A 22,271-nucleotide genomic window follows, 5' to 3' on the forward strand; every position below is an offset into this window, starting at 1 on the left:
CACACGCTCTACTTTATTTTTTCACTCTTTCTCCGATCCCCTTCAGGGGCCAAAGGGGAAGAGAACCTGTCAAGACTAGAGGCAAAGAAAGAAATGGAAACAAAAGCAATCAGAAAAAGAAAAAAAAATTAAGTTGTACCCGACACACGTCACGTGACGGGCCCCAGTCCGTGACGTCACATGCTAAGATTCAGTGAAGATGAAAATGGGATCACGATATTCCATCAGAAAAGGAATAGGATGTTTCCCTGGGTCTCTTTTTCATTCTAAGGTTTTTGCGTAACTTTTCCCTCATTCTCATAAAGAGAAAAGAGATTTTTTTTCCTATCATTTTGTAAAGGAAGTGTTAAGCTTGTTTCGAATGCAGACTTTTTTTTCTTCTTTGCTTTCCAATATTTTTGTGTCCGCTGATATTTAAATAATTTTGATTTAATCTTTACTCGCAAAAGGCATTTTTTCTGCTGTTGTTTTCGTTTGGGGGAAAAGACATCAAGCATCACAGAATAAATACTACTAAATTACTTCTCAACAGCTTGCCACAGGATTTTCATATGAAAAAATACATAATACATGTTTTTCTTTCATAATAAATTTGATTTTGAGAGCAATAAAAAATAATATTAACAAGTGAGCTTTGCCTACTGCCCGTTTCTCTCACCTACTCCCTTGATAGCCATTCTTTTTAATGCTTATCAGATTGTAAGAACGAAATTAAAAATCATTAAATTAAAAGATTCCAAATTAACTGTACTCTGATTCACTGCTTTAGCTTCCGATTCTATTGGAATAAAACTTAAACGAAATCATTTTGCTTTGCTACCATTGTAACTTCATGTACAACTCTGCTTCTTGAATTTTTAGTAAATTACTAGTGGGCTGCGCCCCCTGCTCGCTAACGCTCGCCAACCCCCGAAAATTGCTACGCAATCTTAAATGGTTTGCTTCGCAAACCAAGCTCGATTCGCTCGCTACTGACTTCGGTAGATTGCAAATGCACAAAATTCTAAGAATTCAAAACAATCATACAAATCCATATAACAACTTTTTTTTTAAAAAAAATTACATCTTTTTAGTAAATACTAAGTCATTAAAATAAATTTGAATTCAAATAAATGACGTGTAATTCGTTAAACCCAGGGGCTCTAGTTAAACCTATTAGAAATGTGCTATAGTATAAAATCTTAAGATAAAATTTCTAAAACTGATATCTCCTTAAAAAGGTTAAAATTTTGGCTATAATTAAGTCTATTAAAAATTTAAATAAGTGAATTGCAATGGAAAAACCTGCTTATGCTCTCTCTGGTTATTTCAGTTTCCGTTTTTAAAAGCGCTATATGCTGAGCCATCTCAGCTAGATTTGGCATGTGACATTTTTAGCGGCAATCATTGGTCGATTTTCTAGCGTTGCCATTCGGGGATTTGTAATGAGGCTTTTTTCTGTCACCGTGTAAGAGAAATAGTAACGTAAACAAAACAAAGCAAACGTTGCCACCGGCGGAAAAGAAATACAGCCAAAATTTGGGAGCCACGTAAAAGAATTATATATATAAGATTTTTCACCCAAGGGGGGGATTTTTTAATAATAGTGCAAAAATTTAATTTCTAATAATGTTTAGCATTTGTGAATTCATTATTTTAATTACATACATTGTGTGGACACATTTTACACAAAAGTTATAATAAAAGTAAGTAGAACTTTTTTTAACTGCTTATAGTAATTGTCTAACAGTTAGTATAGTAATTGTATAACAGTTACTTAATAACCACTTACATTACTATTTTAAATATGCTTGTCATAAAATGTTTAGTGATATGGAAAGATGATAGGCAATTGGAAACTGTTTGTCTCGAGACCAATTGAAAGTTCGAACCTTTGAATGTCTACTTTAGTTTTTGTGTATTAAAAAAAGTCTCCAGAATGCACGGTAATTCTGGACTTCGAATACGAACCAAAAATAAAATTAAAATTAAAATATGCTCATAGTTGTAAAACTCGTTTATCTAATAGTAATCTGATACATGCAATTTTCCTAAGATATTTGAATAGTTTTAATTTCTTAATTTAATAATGGTCAAGAATTTTTGATTTGGAAAGCAAACAAATTTGAACATAACTACAGCTACGGAAGGACTTTACGTGTGTTTCAGATTTACAAAATCTAAAATTTGAACGACATTAGCCAAACAGTTACTGATTAATAAATTTTTAAATAAGACGTAATTTTAAAATTTTATTTTTCAACTACTTTTGTTTTTCGATATTACATTTCATATTATAATATGCAATTCAAAAGGTTTTTGACCTTTATTAAATTCAATAATGACAAATAGTTATTTCTTATTAAAAATGAATTTCTTGAATGAAATTATCATTGGATAATTGAGTTCTACAATTATATGCAAATTGCTTTTGATTTACAGAAATAGTTCCGAATTTAACAATTAAGAGTCGAAACTTCTGACCATTCTTCTGACTATACTATTCGGACCATATTTTCATAATCGCGGCTTCTCCCGTTTTTTAAAGGGTTCAAATTCTAAAACCGTCGAAAATAAATTTAGGCGTATTCCAAGAAAGGGTGTTATTTTTCGTAATTTAAAATAGCCTCTGCGAAAATTAATTAGTATGCTTAAGTTAGTCATTTGAATATTTAAAGTTTTTGTGAAAGTTTCAAATTTTTTTATGGAGTTACGTTGCATAAAATTTCAGAGAACTTTATGTGGCACCATGGAGGTGAAATGTAAATATAGAGTGCACATGACAATAATTTTTGTCCTCATTGTAAAACCACGTGACTGGAGGGCGAATCAAGAAAGAAAATTCTACCTTCCATTTCTTCCTGTTGTTTCAATGGAAGAAAATCAATGCAAGAATTTTAAAGGAAAAAAAATTTAAAATATGGTGATTTGCTGTGCTGAATTTGGTTGTACCGAAAAAAATTGTTAAAGGGGAAACTTATGCAGTAAATTATCACAGTTTGGAATTACAGTTCTTTTATTTACTGCAATAATGAACCGTTAGCATGTTTTTCCTTTCTTAATACGTCATATGAATCGCAGCTATTTCATTTTACTCATTCTGAAATCCAAATTAATATTTTTTAAACTATCTTACAAATAAATATATACGAATAAGAATACAAAATAATCAAAAAAAAATAATGATTATATAGAATTATTCTTTAGAAATACTTCATTTTTTTATTTTAGTGCTAAAGTATAGTGGGCAAAATTTTGACGTCATAATTGTTAGTTTCTTTTTTTTATTATTTCTGTTGCATTTTTTATATTACTTTCTATACTGCCTTTAAAAAAATAAAATTTTTCAATTTTTATTTTAATATCAGCAGCTTCCACTTAATTAATTTAGCTAGTAAAATACATTGACTCAGAGAGAAGATAAGTACAGAATTCAATTGTAGGAAATGGCAATATATGGGTGATTCTCACGAAATATGACAATTCACTGTCCCTTGCACCAAGATCTAATACTAAAAGAACTTTTTCTTAAAAAAATTAATAAATTGCATTGCTGTTAGCATTTTAAAATGACTTTGCACTAGTATTGACTGTTTTGCATCGATAAAAATTTTTACTGAACTTCAAAATGTCATTTTCCTGGCATGTCCCAAACAATGTTTCCAATAATAACTAGCTTCGAAACTTCCCATAAATTTTTCAATATCAAATTTTTTTTTATCTAAACCGGTGTAAGCATTTCTAGAATATACGCAGAGGGTATTATTTACAAAAACTTCGTTTAAAATAAATTTTTCTGTCAATAATTTGTTTGTCCCAAGAAAATCTGTCATTTTCCTGGCTAATTTTATTTAGTCATTTATAACCAAAATAGATAGAGCCAGCAATCAATATCTTATGTTAATAGATTGATTAGATACTATTACATTACATATACACTATTAAGATGAAAAAATACAAAATGAAAAAGGCAAATTCTTTCGCTATGGATGTACTAATATTTGAATTGAGTCACAGATACCCTCCTATATGAAAATGTCTTGTTGCATGAATAAAGAACCAATTTTCTGGTTCAAAATCTATTTCAAAAAATTGCTCAAGGTGAGTAGGTTTTTATGCTGTCATTTTCCTGGCTTCTTGAAGTCATTAATAACATAAACTACATAGATTTATCTGAGTTATTTTAAGAAATCATGTTGTTTTCTGCAGAATGTAAACGTCTTAGGCCAAAATATTAAATTAAAGTCAAGTTATATGCCATAAAATGGCGAATTTGGCATTATCCTGGCTGTCATTTTCCTGGCTTATAAATTTCAGGACATTGAAGTATTACCAGAAATTCTTTTTAACTGCTAATAGTGTAACGAGGAAAAGCAAATATTAACCTAATACCAAGTTTCTGTATGATTGTAATATGGTTGGATGTAATCAAAGTTATTTATTTATTTAATGATTGATTATTATACACAATTTTATTCTGTACATATCAGCAACCAAAAAATTATATTCTTCCAACAGTGGATAAAAAGAATAAATTTAAGCAATTTATGGTCCATCTAACGTAAAGGCTTAAGTTTAGTTACTTACTATTAACTTAAAATGACTGCTTTTAAAACTTCTAAGCTAATATGTCATTTTCCTGGCATTCAAGATTTGGTGAATTTCTATTTTTTTTCCTCGAGCAAATGTCAATAAACTACACTGCTGTCTGTAAGATATTAACAAATGTAACTAAAAAAGTATGCAAAAAAAAAATTTAGATTATTTTGAAGACTTTAAATTTGAAGAAATTTTTTGATCCGAAATGTCATGTTTAATAAGAATCACCCACATACACCAATATCGCATTTTCAAATTACTTATCCCAGCGTAAAGGAAATGTGAATGCCAGTTTGTCCGTACTTTGGCATTAATAAGTAACATTTTTAGCACTGAATTTAAAATTGTTACATTTCAATTTACAATTTTAACACGAAGCACAGAATTTTAACTATGACATGTGCTCGATCCGTGGTGGCTCAGAGGATTGAGCGTTCGCCTTCCAATGAAGTAAACCGGGTTCGAATCCCAGCGATGGCTGGTCGATACGAATTTCGCACCTGACTTGAGCCGACCACAGTACTGACGTAAAATATCCGTAGTGGTAGATGGATCATATGTGAGAGTCCTCTTGCCATCAGGCTAACCGTGGGAGATCTTCGTGGTTTTCCTCACCGTGTAACGCAAGTGCGGGTTAGTTCCATCAAACAATCCTAAACGAAGGCGATTTTTTTACAGTACTTGATCCCAGAGTTCTTTTGGATTGGGTACAAGCCCGGAAATTGGATGAGATGTTCAACGATGGTTATAAAATAAAGTACGACGTGTTCATAGTTTTAGCAATGAAGAAACTGTATAAAGGAGAAAGATTCATTTTTAACTCATATTTTTCTTTTTCTGAAACTTATTACATACTCATTTAGCATTATAATTCAACCGAAATCAAATTTAAGTACTCTTTATCTATTGTATTCGCCTCTTCATTATTTTTCCCTTTAACCTTTACTCACTGTAAAAGCGATAATGAAACATGCCATCTTTTTATTTATTTCCATAAATTAAAATAAAAGACATAAAATAAAGGGAAATACCTTCTCGTCAATTTTCACGACGTCACAAAGACAATAAGCATTTACTTTTTCAGCCATTAACAAATTTATAAACACACTTAAGCATAACATTTTAAATGCCGGACTATTTATTCTTGATAAATCTTTTAAGCACTTCCATTTGTAACTTTAAGAGAGAATCTTACGACTGCAATTAATTCTGGAATTTATCCCGAGCCGTATATTTGAAGCCGTATATTTTTCGAGAAAAGTTCAAAGTTATCTTCGGATTCCTTTATGCGTTTTATCGATCCTAAATTCCCCTCACTTACTACAAATTTATATCCAAACATTATTTCTTTTAATTTATACCTGATACTTCTTTTCGAACATTGTAAAAGTTTTTAGAAGATTATTTAGTTCCTCGTGGGAGAACGATTAAGAGTGTTCTAAATTAAATGCATCATTTAAATTATTCTGAGCTTTCAGAAGTGAAAAAAAATCTAGAGGAACAGTTTTTATTGCTGAGTGAAATTTATCTTAGTTCTCGCTTAAAATTATAAATATTTATTCTTTCTTTCATTTGAGGAAATTTCATGCTCCTTTTTTTTCACAATTTATTACAAACATAAACGGAATTAAGAGACTTCAGTTTATTTGAAATAATTTAGATTTATTTTCTTTATTATAAACTTGAATTCAAAAAATATCTTCTCTCGTATTTATAAGAATTATTTGACACTATTTTTTTTTAAAAAATCTGCTTAAATGTTTTGAGAGCAGAAACTTGCATATGAAATTTCGATTACTCTTTCCAACTAGAATACTCAAATTTTCAGTGACTGATGACAATACAAATATCTCCTGTTTTGTGACTGCAGCAAAAAAATTTATGATATGTAATCGCAAATCGAAAGTTCGACTATCGTACGATAATATATAGTACCTAAATTTTAACTGCAGCTCTGCGCTGAATAACATTAAAAGTTTTAAATGTAACATGGTCACAAAAAACAGAACTATTACCACATTATGGCCAAAAGAAATTTATCGTAAATACAGATTTCAATCATTGTTTCATTAATTTGAGCTGAAGTTCTCAAATGGTTCTTCGCGAAGCACTTAGTGTTCTGCAAAATAATTATCAGTGCTTCAGAAAAGTAGAGCGAATTTAGTATTAGAAATATTTTTATGCATGCTTTAAAATTGTAAGTAAAAAAGAAATTGTTTTTATCGACCAGGTAAGACATTGAGTGTATAAAATGGTAGTTGAAATTCAATGTGACAGTATAGCTCTATTTCTTCGGATACAAATTCCGCCAAAAAAAAATTCATATTATGATTCGTACAAGTTGAATGCTAAGTTCACTGAAAATGCTGATAATGAACTTCAGCGCCTAATTTGATGTAAATTTTGCAAAAAAAATATTAATGTTTCCAATAGAACTGATATTTTCGGGAGGAGGATCATCCTGAAAGGTCAAACTTGGACAGAAAAAACAGAAACTGCGAAGGTAAACTGAATTTTTTTCGAAAGAAGTATAAACTAGAGTCCAGAAAATACAGTCAGCAAAAGAAGAGAAAAAAGATCACTCTTGTAACTTTTGAATGATAACTTTTGGACCTTCAATAAAAGACAGAAGCTGAGATTGCTTTTACCATATTTTATGACTGGAGCGTGAAATCAGTGCAAAACAAAAATTCAAACGGTGGAATAAAAAATTATGCAAGCGTAAATGGCAGACCAATCGTGTACACTCAATGCTATTTTGTTGTTCCATTTGAAATTAATACAATTTATACAATTTAGTCCAAGAGGTCGTGAGTTCGTTCCCTTTCAACGGCAGACTCCAGACTCCCCGCACAGTAAATGGTGACTAGTGCACCTTAAATCTGCCGCTCACAAAATCCTCCAAGTTCTCAAAACAAATCAGTACCTTTGGAGGTACTGAATTGGAGATTGCAATTTGGACCTGAACCAGAGAAAATCAATCTGTGGATGTTTGAATGGATGTAAGAATGGGTATTCCTTTTAATATGTTAAAATGTGCATATGTGTGTGGCTGAAGACGTATTCTTGGCCATAAATGGCTTCACTGAAAATTTAAAAAAAAAAGCATTTTCTACCTTAAATTCACTTGGTTTTACCAGACAGGTTTGTTAGCTAATTGGTAAGTGGCATAAGAAACAACAACAAATAAAATTTCACCCTTCGAGTTGAATTTCTAATTTCAGCGGTGCTTCATTATAGAAAAAGTTTCAACATCCCTGAATAATAGCATTAAAACCTGAACAAGAATTTTGTGTTGGATGACCGTGCACGTTTCAATCATTTTTCTGACCCCATTAGTTTATCGAAATGAAATTTTATCCAAATTTAATCATTCCTTTCGATCAAAAAATAAAATTTATTATTTATCAAAATTTCCACCACTTTTCGTTCGGCTAAAGTGCTCACATTTTAACTGAAGCTGTCAACTTGATACCAATGCAATCCATAATTGTTTCCTAAATGCAGTATGCAAAGTGTCTCCTTATTTATAGATTTTTGATGACCACTTTGTAACATTTACTAAAAAAGCGACAAAAAGTGGAACAAAGCGACAAAAACTAATAACTAAAAATTGGAAAATTGAAACTAAAACCTTTTGTTGTAGAACTGACAAAAATCTATTTTATCTACAAGAAAAAATTCGTCTTCTTAAAGTTTTATTTCATTCTGTTATTTTAGTAGTTGATACAAATATCTCACAATTTACTAACAAGCACTTCAGAAAACTAAAACATACTTGAAAATAGAAAATTGATTTATTTTATACCTTAGACTTACTTTAGAACTCCTTTCAACTATGCTTTCTCGAACATTTGATGAAATTTACCATCTGCAAATTTTTAAATTGATAGAAAGTTGAAAATTTATTTTAAGCAAAAATAAAAGGAATAATAAATACTATTCATTTTATTATAAGGAATTCTCTATCTAAACAGCTTTATAACTTAATTACAATGAGTTCTTTTCAAATAAATTCAACTATGCCAAGAACAAATTGACGGGTTAAGAATCGTTTTCTTTTGTAAAGTGTTGCCACTATATAATCGTCAAATAAAAATCTAAATTTAAAAATAAACATTCGTCTGACAACAGAGAGATAAGTTAAATAGTTCTTTTTTTAATTTTACTAATGAATTCAATTCCGATTTAACAAGAAAGTAACATTGTAAATATTTAATTTCATTTTATTTAAATATGTTGCTAATTCATGAAATAATTTAATCAACTGATAAAATACTTGTTTTTTTTTCTCGTTGCATTGATTACAAATGTTTTTTATGCATTTCGAAACTCCTTTTCAGATTTATACAAGATTAAATTATTATATTCTTTATTTGATTTCCATCATTATTCTTTTTTTATTTCATGCTGTATCAATTAAATTTGCAATGTTTGTAACTGTAACGGAATCTATTTTCATCCAAACATATTAATCATTTTCACAAGGATGAAAATAATTCAAAAGAGTGAGATTTAAAATATATTTTAATTTATATACTTCTAAGAATCAATTTTAAAAAACTGAGACTTGTAATTTAGTATATAATTTAATATATAAAACATAACTGCATTTTAAATTAATTATTAGATAAATGAGAACGTTTTTTAAATTATTTAGAATATGAAATACATTTTTAAATATTCAGTATATTAAATACATTTTACATTATTTATTTTATTAAGCCTACTTTATATCCGATAAGGTAATGGTTACACTGACCCACACTCCAAATTCAAGTGAAAACACATGGAAAATTTAGAAGTTAGAACAATTTTAAAAAAAATTAAGGCAAAGCAAGCTAAAAGCAACGGTTTAAATGACTGAAAGAATAAAGATGAATACAGAACACAAATTATATCCGGTAAAAGAAAATTCATTATTTTATTTTGATCAGTAAATTGGGAATTTGAAACTAACCATGTGATTTAAATCAGATTTAATTGTATAAACACGCATGTGCATCAAAACTAATTGGCTTTTGAATCGACAACTGCAACGATTTACTCACGATGACATTACTTACAGGCATACAATGCAATACCTGCAAGTGACGTAGTGTGGGTATCTCGATCCTGATGAATTGTTAAAATGTGGCATTTGTTTACGTTAACAACTATTCTTTCCGCTATATTTCTAGTGAGCCAAGCCCGTCAAGTATCAATTCTCTTAAGTGAGACATTCAATTCTCTTCAATTCATGAAAGATTTCAATTCTTTAGCTATATATTTCTTACTTAACACAACGGCAAATACGACGACATGAAGAAAATGAAAAAAAAACTACCTATACATTGAAGTTGCCATGTACACAAAACAAATATATATCACGGTTACAATAAAATATCTAAGCAAACAATAAATCCAAGCAAATAATAATAAAGTAAAGTAAAAGACTAGCACAAGAAAGAATTATATTTTAACAAATTCGATGTGTGATACGGCTTCGTACTAATTAATACTAATACTATATAATACTAATACTAATTAACTTCATGTTATTTAGTATTCAAATTTATGTGGAGAAACTTAGCTCGACTTTAACACGTCATCTTGTTTATATATGATCAGATGGCTCTAAAGTCATAGTTCCAGAGTCTGGGTATCAGAGATCGTCTTCTTCTCGAATGCAAGTACCCAACTGAAATTTTATAGTATTATTTCAAAGTCAGCATTTTTCTGTATGAATGAATATTTTTCCAAAATTTTTAAATTTCTAAAATTTTCAGGTTGTAGAAAAAAGTTAATATAAAGCTGCCATGCAGAAAACTGCTACTGCATTCTGTTTTATTTACATAACTAGGAGGCTTCGCCCCCTGCTCGCTGGAGCTCACCAACCCCCGGAACTGCTTTCGCAGTTCATTTCGGATGGCTTCGCAATCCAATGCTCGCTTTGCTCGCTCATTGGATACGTTCTTAACGTCTAGCTTTTGTATACTTTTTTGAACACTGAAGTTCCGAAAACTTTTCACTGTAGAGAATTCTAAACCTGTGCATTTCAATATTAATTTGAAATTGCAAACAGTTCACATATTTTTCTTAATCACACTATTCTAAATTTCAGTTGTTGAGAAAAATAACTGTTGTAAGTTTTGTTTTAAAGTCTTTCCCACCAGAGGGCTGAAACAATGTGTTGTAAAACAATATGAAATAGTACTGAAAGCCGGATGTAAAGCATCGGTTGATAATTCGGTGAGAATTCACCCGATTAGCCATATCATGCTCACTACGTGCTCTTGCGTGCCGAAGCCTATCAATTAAAACGTATTAGCGTTTTATATAATATAGATTAGCCATATGATGCTCACTACGTGCTCTTGCGCGCCGAAGCATATCAATTAAAAATGAAAACTGTTGCCAACGCGAGAAAAGAAATATCATCGGTTTTATTGATGCATACGTACGTATTAGCGTTTTATATAATATAGATTGTTTACTTGCCGGAGGTTCACAAGGGCTCGTGAGGTGTAACAAGATACGATGTTCAGGAAAATATTTAAAATTAAATTTTTTAGCGAAATTTTAAATGGCTTACCTAATTAGGAAACAATAAATGTGCATATATGTGAACTGCTTTGTTATTAATTGGGAAATGTTAATTCACATTTTCTTGATCACTTACTTCAGGCTTTACCTTATGTATTCTTTATTTTTTAGTTGCAGAGGATTGCATACCTAGATTTAGAAAATTTAACGTTTTATTTCACAACGCCGGACTTATCATTTTCAACGCAAGTCATAAATTTGAAGCCGTCTTAAAAAAATTCTAACTTGATTCGAAGTTTACTGCAGCTTCAACTTTTCTGCTAACTAAGCAAACACTCAAAGGTTATTGCCAAGGATTCTTGAATGGAATAGTTTGTTTTCGCAATAAAACTATCGCAAAAAACGAGAAAAGGAAAAAAGACAGAAAAGTCAGCCACCGATTAGATATACTTAAACTCGAAATTTATAGCTGTAGATATAGTAATTGGCGAAAATAAAGTCAACTATTTTATACCAGCTATTATAAATTTTATTTTGAAGAATCGCTGTCGAAGATTTTGATAATGCAATAAGCAGAATTTCTTTTTTATGTTAAAGTGGAATAATTATAAATAATGGGTAGGAAAGGTTTGAACAACTTATGCAATTTGTCTGAAGCTAAAATTTCTTACATCTGATTTAAAATTTTGTCAAGGTTAGAACTTGAAATGAAGCTGTTAGAAACATTGCGCCTAAAATATTTTCCCCCTCAGAACTACTTTCCAAAATCGAAACATTTACTGTAAAAAATTCTAGATCGCAAAGTGAAAACTACAGGCACTTTGAGTATATCGGTAAAACCCATTTTTACAGTAAAATGTTATACCGTAAATTTTACAGCAATATTTATCTAATTAGAGTGATTCAGAGATTTTATTGTAATTATTACTGTTAAAAATACGATTTATTACATTTTTCGTCCCATAACACATTCCGATAAAAATGGATTTTACGGCAAAAAGAAGTGTCGTTACTTTTTACCGTAATTTTTTACAGAGTCTTATTATAATTGTTAATCAACTTATTCTAATATGTACTTCACGTTTTGATAACGAAATATTATTTTATGATGGAAAAAATGCCTTCCTTAAAACGCTTTATGTTTATACCTCGATGCTGTCCTAAATTATCCCAATCCGATTTAGGGGCAACTTATTGACTTCAAATAAAGGACACGTCTTTTCCAAGCCATTTTACCTACACTGAACCAGTGTGTTGAAACATTATAGAGAACTAATCATGAAATAACTATCAACCAATACCACGTTTCTCATCTCGTAAGTGAGGTAACAATTGAGTCTCAACAGTTGGAAATCTACAACAATTGAGAATTATGCTAGAAATTATGCTTTTCTTGTCCGTGACCCACTAATCTGTCAATCTTTCACTAAACAGATTTTTTTTGGCGGCTAAACCTCATTCTGTGCGTGAAAGAGGTAAGAGGTAAAATTATTTCTGGAAAGAAAGAGGTAAAATTATTTCTGTAGTAGAAAAAGAGGTAAATTTATTATTTTTCTTTTTAAGGCTGTTAGTGTTTTGAAAAGCATAAGTGTTCTTTCTCATACATTGAAGATAATGAAGTTCCAAAACTCTATCTAGATCCCAAAATTGCGTAGTCCTCATAAAAAGAAGTTAACGGATTAACTTAAACTTACACTTGAGGAACAATGAAAGAGTTGAAAACGAAAATTAAAATTAAAGAAAATAAACCTTAAGTCCACCATTTTAGTTTAAATGATAGGAAACAACTAAAATAAAATAAAACAGCTTTTTCTAGAAAATGTTTGAAACTGGTCGTGTTTACCGTAACCCCCTCCCCGCTAAGCACACACTTCGAACAAAATATTTTTAGCACTGAAATTTAACCTGGCCACTGTGGGCCAGAAGACCATGATCTTTTGCCAAAAGTCAAACATTGAATTTTCAACTGATATATGTGTAGGCAGTTTTAATACAGCCCAAATTAAGTATTCGTTATCATTCCAAACATTATAATTTATTTTTTGGACCGACGAGAGTACAATGTAATGAAAAATATGCTTAAAAATTTTTTTTGTAACTTTCAAATTTTTATTTCAGAAATATATATGGGAATTTCACCTTACTGTTACATATTTATCAGAGTAATTAGTCTGAAATTATAGTACAATTTTTCAATTTGTTGGATTAGTTAATACTCTTGACGAACTTATGGTTTATATCTTATCATTTGACATTTTACAATGTTTGAATGACTTTCGAAGCTTCTTTCGAAAAAATCTGCCCCATTTTGTCCGTATTGCAAATGTGGACTAAATATACCGAAAAACAAAAATTATGTTTTTTTTTCATGTTTTCGCGTTATTGAAGTTATACTTCTTATGCGACTTCCAACAAGGTTGCGTTAAACGTTTAACGCTACATTTTTATTGGCCGGGAAATCACGTGGTAGGATCCAGTTTTCCCTCATTCATTTCCATATTGTTTTGGTTCTCACTAACATAAAAATAAAAGTCATAAAACTTTTGTTTTACTATAATATTTTTTTAGTTTGTTTTGATACACATATAATTTATTAGGGAGCAGGAAAAAGAGTCGTTGAATAGAACTAGTGATCCTTCTACAAATGCTGATTCTTCTACAATTAACGTCGCAGGTTACGAAGTTTAACTTCTTCCACGCGGAGGGACTCCACGCACTTTTTTTTTGTAATATTGCTTCGCAAATATAATTTTGCTTTTCATTTTTAATATGAAATTGCGAAAATTATTATTTTTTCATTGCTATATTTAATTATTTAAACGTACTATATTATTTTTTTTTTATTTTTGCTCGCCTTATTTCAGCCGCCATTTTGTTTGTTTTGGGGTATTTTTAGTGTACTTCAAAATTTCAACTATGAATTCAATTTACCTGCACATGAAAAACCCTAAATAAAAACCCCGAAATTTTGAAACAAATTTTATCGAAATACTAATTTTGGCTCCGAAACCTTGGATGCTGGCCCACTGTGCTGGCCTATGAGTTTGCTTTGTGTTTAACAATTTCAGCAGAGGACTTGGTTCACGAAAAATCACGCTTTAACATTATAGTGCATAATATCATATTTCATTTTATTATTTGATGGCTAATACGTTGAACACATTAAATACAATATTCCTTAAATATACTTTTACTGTACCTTTAACAGTTAAAACATAATATTGCATTTCTTATAATATTATTAAGCATTAGGTAATCCATTGAATAGTTATTTATTTAATAAGAATTCGTATTTTAATTTAATTTCGTTTTTGGAGGCAGGTGGTGCATATAAGTAAACAGTACCCTCAATCTTATCATTTGAAGATCTGTCAAAAACTAGTAATTTATATTACTGCACAAGTGTGATTATAAAAAAACTATTTGGTAGCTGAAATAACTATATTTCATCATTGAAACATCACAAATATAATTGGGAATAATTTATGTCAAATAAAAACTAAAAAGTGAAAAACGTAAAGTAATGATACGATTTAGGCCACACAAAGACAAGATATAGAAAAATTTAAGATTTAGGCAACTCTAATAAATCAAAATATCCATATCCAATATTCAACAATTAAATGATTTTTTTAGAGTGTTACCTCACTCTAAAGGTGTTCATCTTAACATTTATTTAAACATGAAAACAATTAAATGAGAACATGAAACTTAACTGAAAAAGAGACGAGAAGTTTCTTTTCATTGAAACTGTAGTATATAATTTTTTTTTAATAATAATTCTGCTTCTTTTTGTTTTTAATTATTCGGTGTAATATTTTGATAGGCAGCATTATCAAGCAAATATATAAAATTAAACAATTTTAGCTGTAATAATTTTATTTTGCTTTTAAAGAAATTAAAAATATATGTACATAAATGCCCTTTTATGTTACGGATCTAATTAATCGTAATTTTTATGCTAATAACTACCGCAAAATCACAAAATCACTCTTATTAAATAAATATCACTGTAAAAATTGCGATATAATATTTTACGGTAAAAATTGATTTTATGGATAATTTCCCCAAAGTGCCGGTATACTTTATACCGTAATTTGATCCAGAATTTTATACAATGTAACTTGAATCAAATTTTAAAAATATTTATAATTTAAAGCCTAAGCATAATTCGTAAAACAACTGCGATTTTGTCATATGAAATTAAAATATTTCAAAAATATATTACAAATGCCAATAAAGCTGAGAAAGTACCAACTTATGTATTGAAATAAAAATATTATTATTGAAGTTATTGATATTAAATAAAAGTGCATATTAAAGTATTTATTTTTGATTGGCAAATAAAAAAAAACAATTCTCTTTAACAAGTATTTGCAAGACTTGCATAAAGAATAGTTTGAATTTGAACTTAGACTAGTTCACGGCAAAGTACTTAAATACAGAAAAAAATGCTTTGTTGTTACTTCTGAACAAAATAAGTTAGTAATATTAGATTAAAGAAATTTAACAAAATATTAAGAATTATAAGTAATTTACCATTAATCAAAATCATTTTGCAGTTCGAAATTTTTTTTTAATGAAATTAAATTTTTTTTCTTTTTTCTAAAAATATCTCGTTGCAGCAAATTCAAGAATGAAAATTTTTGGTGTTACAATTTCCCAACAAAAAATTTTCCCCTATACATTTAAATGTCTTTTTAGAAATTAATTTTTTGTTTAGACCTCAATGGCAAAAACAATATACCTATATCGTTTTTATTTTATTCACCGTTTTAATCAAAATGCAAAATATTAAAATTCCCTAAATGTAAATCCCTGAAAAAATATTATCCGTTTTTTAGAAACAATCCCTGCATTAAGTTATACTTTTTAAGTTCAATCACTACAAACTTTGATTAAAGATTGGTGAAATCAAAGTTTGTAATGATTAAACTTAACTGATTAAAGATTGCTGCGATGCATTTAAAGAAACATTAACTTTTTGGGATTACGACACTTAGCCCTTTTCATTTTTAATCAGTTTCTTTTTTAAGCAATAAAACTTTATAATAATTTATATTTAATCAGTGGTGCCCGATTTTATGTACGCACTTGAATAATAGTTTAATATTACATACAACTTTTTACTGTTAAATTCCTTAAAAAAATGTTCGCTACTCAAAGAATTTTTTAATACATTTATATTAAAAAAAATTTTTTTTTATTTTTACGAGCACTTTAAATTTTAATTTTGCAAAAAATTATTGACCGTTATACGTTTTTCTTTTTAAAAAAAACAAATTCAAAAATATTTTTCAACTGCGGCTGAGATATACTGAGACCGTTTTTAGAATTTAGAAAACAATACGGTTTACTAAACATTGGTTTTAATAAAACATAATGTTCCTCAATAATAAATAATATTCAGAACAAAAAGTAATCAATTCATTTCTATTTAATATATTCACAAACAAAACACATTTAGGACCAATAAATGTATCATTATATAAATTTTTCCCTTCCTATTTAGGATATATATTTTTTATTATTTAGGATATATATGGATATATATTTTTTAAAAATTACCTTATAAGCCCCGTCCACCAATTTAGCAATCTCATCCGGATCAGACATTATAAACTGAATAATCACCGACGCAACAGTTCTGGAGTTAAGGACGGAGGAAGTTCTCCGGTATTTATCCCGTATTCAATTTTATCCTGGGATTGGTGGAAGGGGGTGCCGAACACCGCGCACTCACATCACATAACTGCCGGACAACCGGAGGCAGAATGTGCCGGCCTTACGAAAGGACCGCCGGTTTACACCACGTGCTCCCGTGACGTCACGGGATTCCCTTTTCTTCGCGCACTCGCGGTATCATTCCCGAAACTGGAAAAGGAGAAAAGGCATTTAGAATGACTAAAGAAATAAGTTTCGACTTGATTTTAAATGTCCTAAGGGAAAGTTTGGTGTCATGTTGATTTTTTCCTGAAGCTAAACAAATCATTGTCACTGCGTGATTAATCATTTGCATGCTTTTTATAAATGACAAACTCAATTTCAACATAAAAAAAGTTATTGAAAATTGAAATTTTTTTTTAAGTCTCTGGGGAAAAAAATATTTCAGTGTTTTTATTTAATTTACTTTCCAATTATTCACGTTATTTAATTCTTATTTATTATTAGTTGCGAGTTTAAATGAGTAGTACGCAACTTAAATGCGTGTAATTCTCTTACTGTCGAAGTTTTATTTCATCACCATCGTTGGACAGCCTGCTTAATTTTGAGTTTACGACTACCAATATTTAACTCCGTAGCCTTGTAATTTTGAACGAAATCCAAAAGACAAGAGAACTACAAGATCAAGTATCGGGTGAAATTTGTCTTCGTGGAAGACATTTTGATGTAACTAATCCACATTTGAGTTACATGGAAAGGAAAAAAGCGAAAACCCCATGGTTAACCTGACGTTAAGGGGACTGTAACCCATGATATGCCTACCACTAAGGATATTTCACGTCAACACTGTGGTCGGAGCGAGTCGGGTGCGGAATTCGAGCTGGGATTCGAATTACGAGCCATGGAATTCGGGTCACTCTATTGGTAGGAGAGTGTTATATTCCTTGAGATAACTGACTAAATTAATGTATATAAAAAAGGAGAGTCCCAAAATAAGTATTCCCTGGTGACTGCGGGCAGAGGTGAGTATGAAAAACAAAAAAAATATAACACGATATTAAAGATTTAATATAATCTAAACAGAAAATGAATTCAATTTACAAAATCAAAAAAGAGACAAAGATGTAATTAAACTATTAAAAGATTAAATCAAAATGAAAAAGCTCCTAAAGCAGGTAAAACCAAATTTGCTTTATTTAATTTAGAAATTCAAACTAACATTAAATCTGTAAAAATCAAAATATATGTGTGTTTGTAGAACAGCACTTCTTCTGGGGACACACTGTCTACAAACACACAGGAGCCTTTCTGTTGTCACTGGAAAAACCAAAACTGACAGTGCCCCGAGGCCCCACAATGAATAGACAAATAAGAAAATCATTACCATAATTGAAAAGCACTGAAAATAATGAACAGGAAACACTACTTAAAAGTACATGAAGTAAGATTTAAAAATGAAACGCCTCCTTATAAATCAAAATATAAAACTATAGTAACAGTTACAGTTAGATAAATCACATCAAAATAAAATATAAATTGCCGAATCAGTAAGAAAATATTAAAACCAAGTGCTGACACCTGTTTGAAAATCCTAAACAATGAAACAAAACTATTCAATGAGCAAAAAATGCTTAAGTGCTGCCATCTGCTTTGGAAAATGAAATCCTTAATTTTCACCTGTAGGCAGAGGTGAGTATGGAAAACAAAAAATATAACACGATATTAAAGATTTAATATAATTTAATTTTTAAATTATCAATAATAATAATTATCAAATACGTTTAGATATTTGTTATACCACTTAATACGCTTAAAAAAATATCCAGGGAAAAAAATCAGGGCTCTGCTGAAGAAACGTTTAACAGCTTGTGTGACTTTAGTTTTGCTTACAAAGCGTGTACAGTCGAAATTTTTCTTCAAGGCCGTACATCAGGACAGTTTGACGAATGGCCAAAACGTGCTCCCAACCAAGATTTTCAATATGGTTTTGCGTTACCGTCACCAAACTTGGTCTCGCATTGTATATAACGCAGCAATATAACCCCAAATTGGAGTAGGGCAAGCCCCTTTTTTCCTATAGCCTCCTTCAATTTCGGTCCAGCAGTGGACGACTGATCGTTAAGACACGGTTCCCAGCAGATCACCGAAGTCAAGGATCACTGGCTGCGGTCTGTGTGCGGGTGGGTGACCACTTGGATCAGCCTACGTAGGGACCAAGGGTGTGCGGTATTGGTCCTCGTTAAACTGTTCTACCGTAAAGTGCTCGACTTCGCGTGCAGGTCGTCGGGCTACCGAAGCGGGGGTGCCATACCCTCTGCAGAAGATCAAAATTGTGATGGCATGTCTTCGGATCATCCTCAGGGATGTTTCCCAGACCGTCGCCAATAGCCCATAGTGCAGCTCTAGTGCGACGCAAATGAACAACAACAACCTTCAATTTCGACAGTGTAACTAAAGCACGTAGCAATGATGGTTCCAACCTCCAAAAATTCAGCAATAAAACTCCTAAACTAGACCGAGAGGCTTGGAATCAGATTGATCACTCTCGAATGGTGTATATGTGTCTCTTACTTTTAACCGCTATTTTGTATATGCTCCATCACTGTTCGATTTCCTGGGAAAAACTGGAAGGGAAACTTATCTTCGGAATTTATTACCCCGTTTTTAACTGGTAGATTTTTTGTTTGTTTGTTGAAAGATGTTATTTTTACTGTTATCTAGAATAGAGTATTCTAGTCAGCTCATATATTTTTTTAATCGTTTCATTTATGAAAAAAAAAGTAAAGCACTCCCAGAACAGTCACTTGTTGGTCAAGGAGGTCATAAAACTCTTCAATTTCAGTCCAACGACATTATGGTCGCAACGTAATGAATATTGCGTACCGGTCACCTTTGATATCTATTTGTTTTGCTTTATTACTAATAAAGTTTTGACTTCGTAGAGCTTTCCAGGTGGAAGACTCTTGGTGGGTCGCGGAGTGGTGACTGTCTTACCTGCTGACCCTGCTGTCGGTCTGGACTTTCTAGCTCCTGCAGCGAGTTTGGAAACGCCGCTCTGTGGCTTTGACTTCCATGTTCCTGCTCTGAATAGTTCATCACTGCTTGTTGATTCGATTACTCATTCTCGTGTGCGACTTTGGGCATTGTGCTTTGTGCAATTGTACTGCCACTGGGTTTCTTTCACGCGATCAGTCATCATGTGTTTTCAGGTTGCCCCTAATGACAGCTGGTTGGGGTTAAGCTACGCTTAACTTATATCACCACTTTATATCTAGAAAATTGGACTGAAAACAATGACATTTAAATAGAATGCAATAAATAAAATTCATCCACTGAATTCAGTATCCGGAAATTAATTAAATGCGCATAATAATCAATATCAAAAATTAAAACAGGTTCATTAATGTTTTTCACCTTTCGTAGATTGGCCTATGATCTTGATTATTTTTTAACGGGGATTTTCAATTCCTATCTTAACTATAAATATTGAAGTTATAATTCGAAAAGAATGCATACAACAGATAATTAATTTAATAGTACGTTTACATTAAAAAAAACTGCATTTAATGTATAATGAAACGAGATAATTGTTATTTATACGATTATGATTTTCGCACAATGTAACATCAGAAAAAAAAACTAGAGAGAAAAGAGTTTTTCAAACAATAGTTTTTTAGTTTCTCCATTGTTTGACTACTTTTCAATTCAACTGCTTCGGATATGTTTTGAAGTAATAAATTCACTCTTTTTCAAGGATTTTTGTCGCTTTAACTCCTCTGTTTTCATTTTAAATAAAGCTTTCATAACATTACTTGTGTGATTAGAATCAAGATTGCAACTTTAATTTAGCTCCAGAAATGTTTTAGTACATTGCGAAAAATTGTTAAAGAATTACCGTTACAGTTAAATATACAATTAAAAATTTTTTCCTTTTTTTTTATTTAGTGCAATGTTGGATTCCATCACTTATTTCCCTAACATCTGTATATTTCTTAATTTAGAAAATTAAATATAACAAATGCTAAATTACCTTAATTAGATTATTTCTCATTATTTTAAACAATATGTAATCGCACCTCTGTTTTGGATATTCAACTTAATATAGCATTCTATTTTGCTGTATGCAAACCAGAATACTTAAAATAGAGGAGTTTGTGCCGAAATGTTACGAATTTTTATCGAAAAATGCATTGAAAATATGATAGCATAAACAGTTTTAATATTCGATTATTGGTTCAAGAATTACAAAATGTTAAAATGGTTATAGAAATCACTACGATTCGCAGCTCATAAAAATGTTGTTACAGAGTTAAAATTTGACAAGCGGAAAAAAGAAAGTTTGTTATTGAATTGTTCTTGTTCTTCGATCATGTTTTTTTGGTTTTGAAATTTTTATTTATTTGTAATTTACTGATCTTTTACTTGCTTTCTTTACAAATTTTTTTTCATGTTTTGAAAAACTCAGAATATATCATTCCTTATAAGAAACTAGCTGTCTACGATCACCAATTGGTTCGCCTTTTTAAATAAGAAGAATTTCAAGTATTTCGAAATATATATGTGAATATAAACTCAATATGTGACAATATGTGAATATAAACTCATAGTGCTCAAATGAGAGTGTCCCGCAGTGGACTGATTGTTAAGACACGGTTCCCAGCAGATCACCGAAGTCAAGCGTCACTGGCTACGGTCAGTGTGCGGGTGGGTGACCACTTGGATCAGTCTGCGTAGGCACCGAGGGTGTGCGGTATGGGTCCTCGTTAAACTGTTCTACCGTAAAGTGCTCGACTTCGCGTGCAGGTCGTCGGGCTACCGAGCGGGGGTGCCATCCCCTCTGCAGAGGATCAAAATTGTGATGGCGTGTCTTCGGTTCATCCTCAGGGATGTTTCCCAGACCGTCGCCATTAGCCCATTGAGCAGCTCTAGAGCGACGTAAATGAACTACAACAACAATCAAATGAGAGTGGGTTTAATTTTTGTCTCTTACATGTTGATATGATATCGTGAATATTGTAATGAAATTATTAACGTGTTTAGAACAACATGTTATAACATTAAAACTACGCACAAACATATATAGCAAATCAAATTAGCAAATTTGTCACTCATTTGCAATTATTAATTATGCGAACCAGTGAATTTCATTTGTAAAGGTTTTTTGTCAAAAGGAAATGAACTTTAACTGCCTAAGTTCGAAGGACACATAGATCTGAAACAGTAAACAATCCATTTTAAAGCAAAACATAAAATTAAAAAAAAATAACTCAGCTTATTGGCTCTTCAGGAACTAAAAGATAGCATGACAAACACTGTTAGAATTTTCATTCTAAAATTATGGTAAAATAACCGACAGCAGTCTGTCTATCCAATTCAAAGTTTTCGGTAAAGAACATTTCTTAACTTAACGGTTTTAAAACCATTTACAACTAGTATTGTTAAAAACCACGAATACAAAACTATACGATTTATTACCCATTTACAACTAGCATGGTTTCAAAACC

The 22,271-nt window shown here is 30.8% G+C and overlaps 1 protein-coding gene across 1 annotated transcript in view; it reads right to left on the reverse strand.

The window, feature by feature from the left end:
• The window catches only part of LOC107443943 (BAR/IMD domain-containing adapter protein 2), a 255,616-nt gene extending 238,665 nt beyond the window's left edge, over nucleotides 1-16,951 (reverse strand). Inside the window, exon 1 of the mRNA XM_071183633.2 lies at nucleotides 16,672-16,951. Coding sequence (XP_071039734.2) covers nucleotides 16,672-16,719 — 48 coding nt within the window. The 5' untranslated portion in view covers nucleotides 16,720-16,951. The remainder of the gene's footprint in view (nucleotides 1-16,671) is intronic.
• Between the last annotated feature and the right edge of the window lie 5,320 nt (nucleotides 16,952-22,271).

Source organism: Parasteatoda tepidariorum, chromosome 7 (genome assembly GCF_982258835.1).
Source record: "Parasteatoda tepidariorum strain Cologne lab strain chromosome 7, Ptep-v5.0, whole genome shotgun sequence".
Lineage (NCBI taxonomy): Eukaryota > Metazoa > Arthropoda > Arachnida > Araneae > Theridiidae > Parasteatoda > Parasteatoda tepidariorum.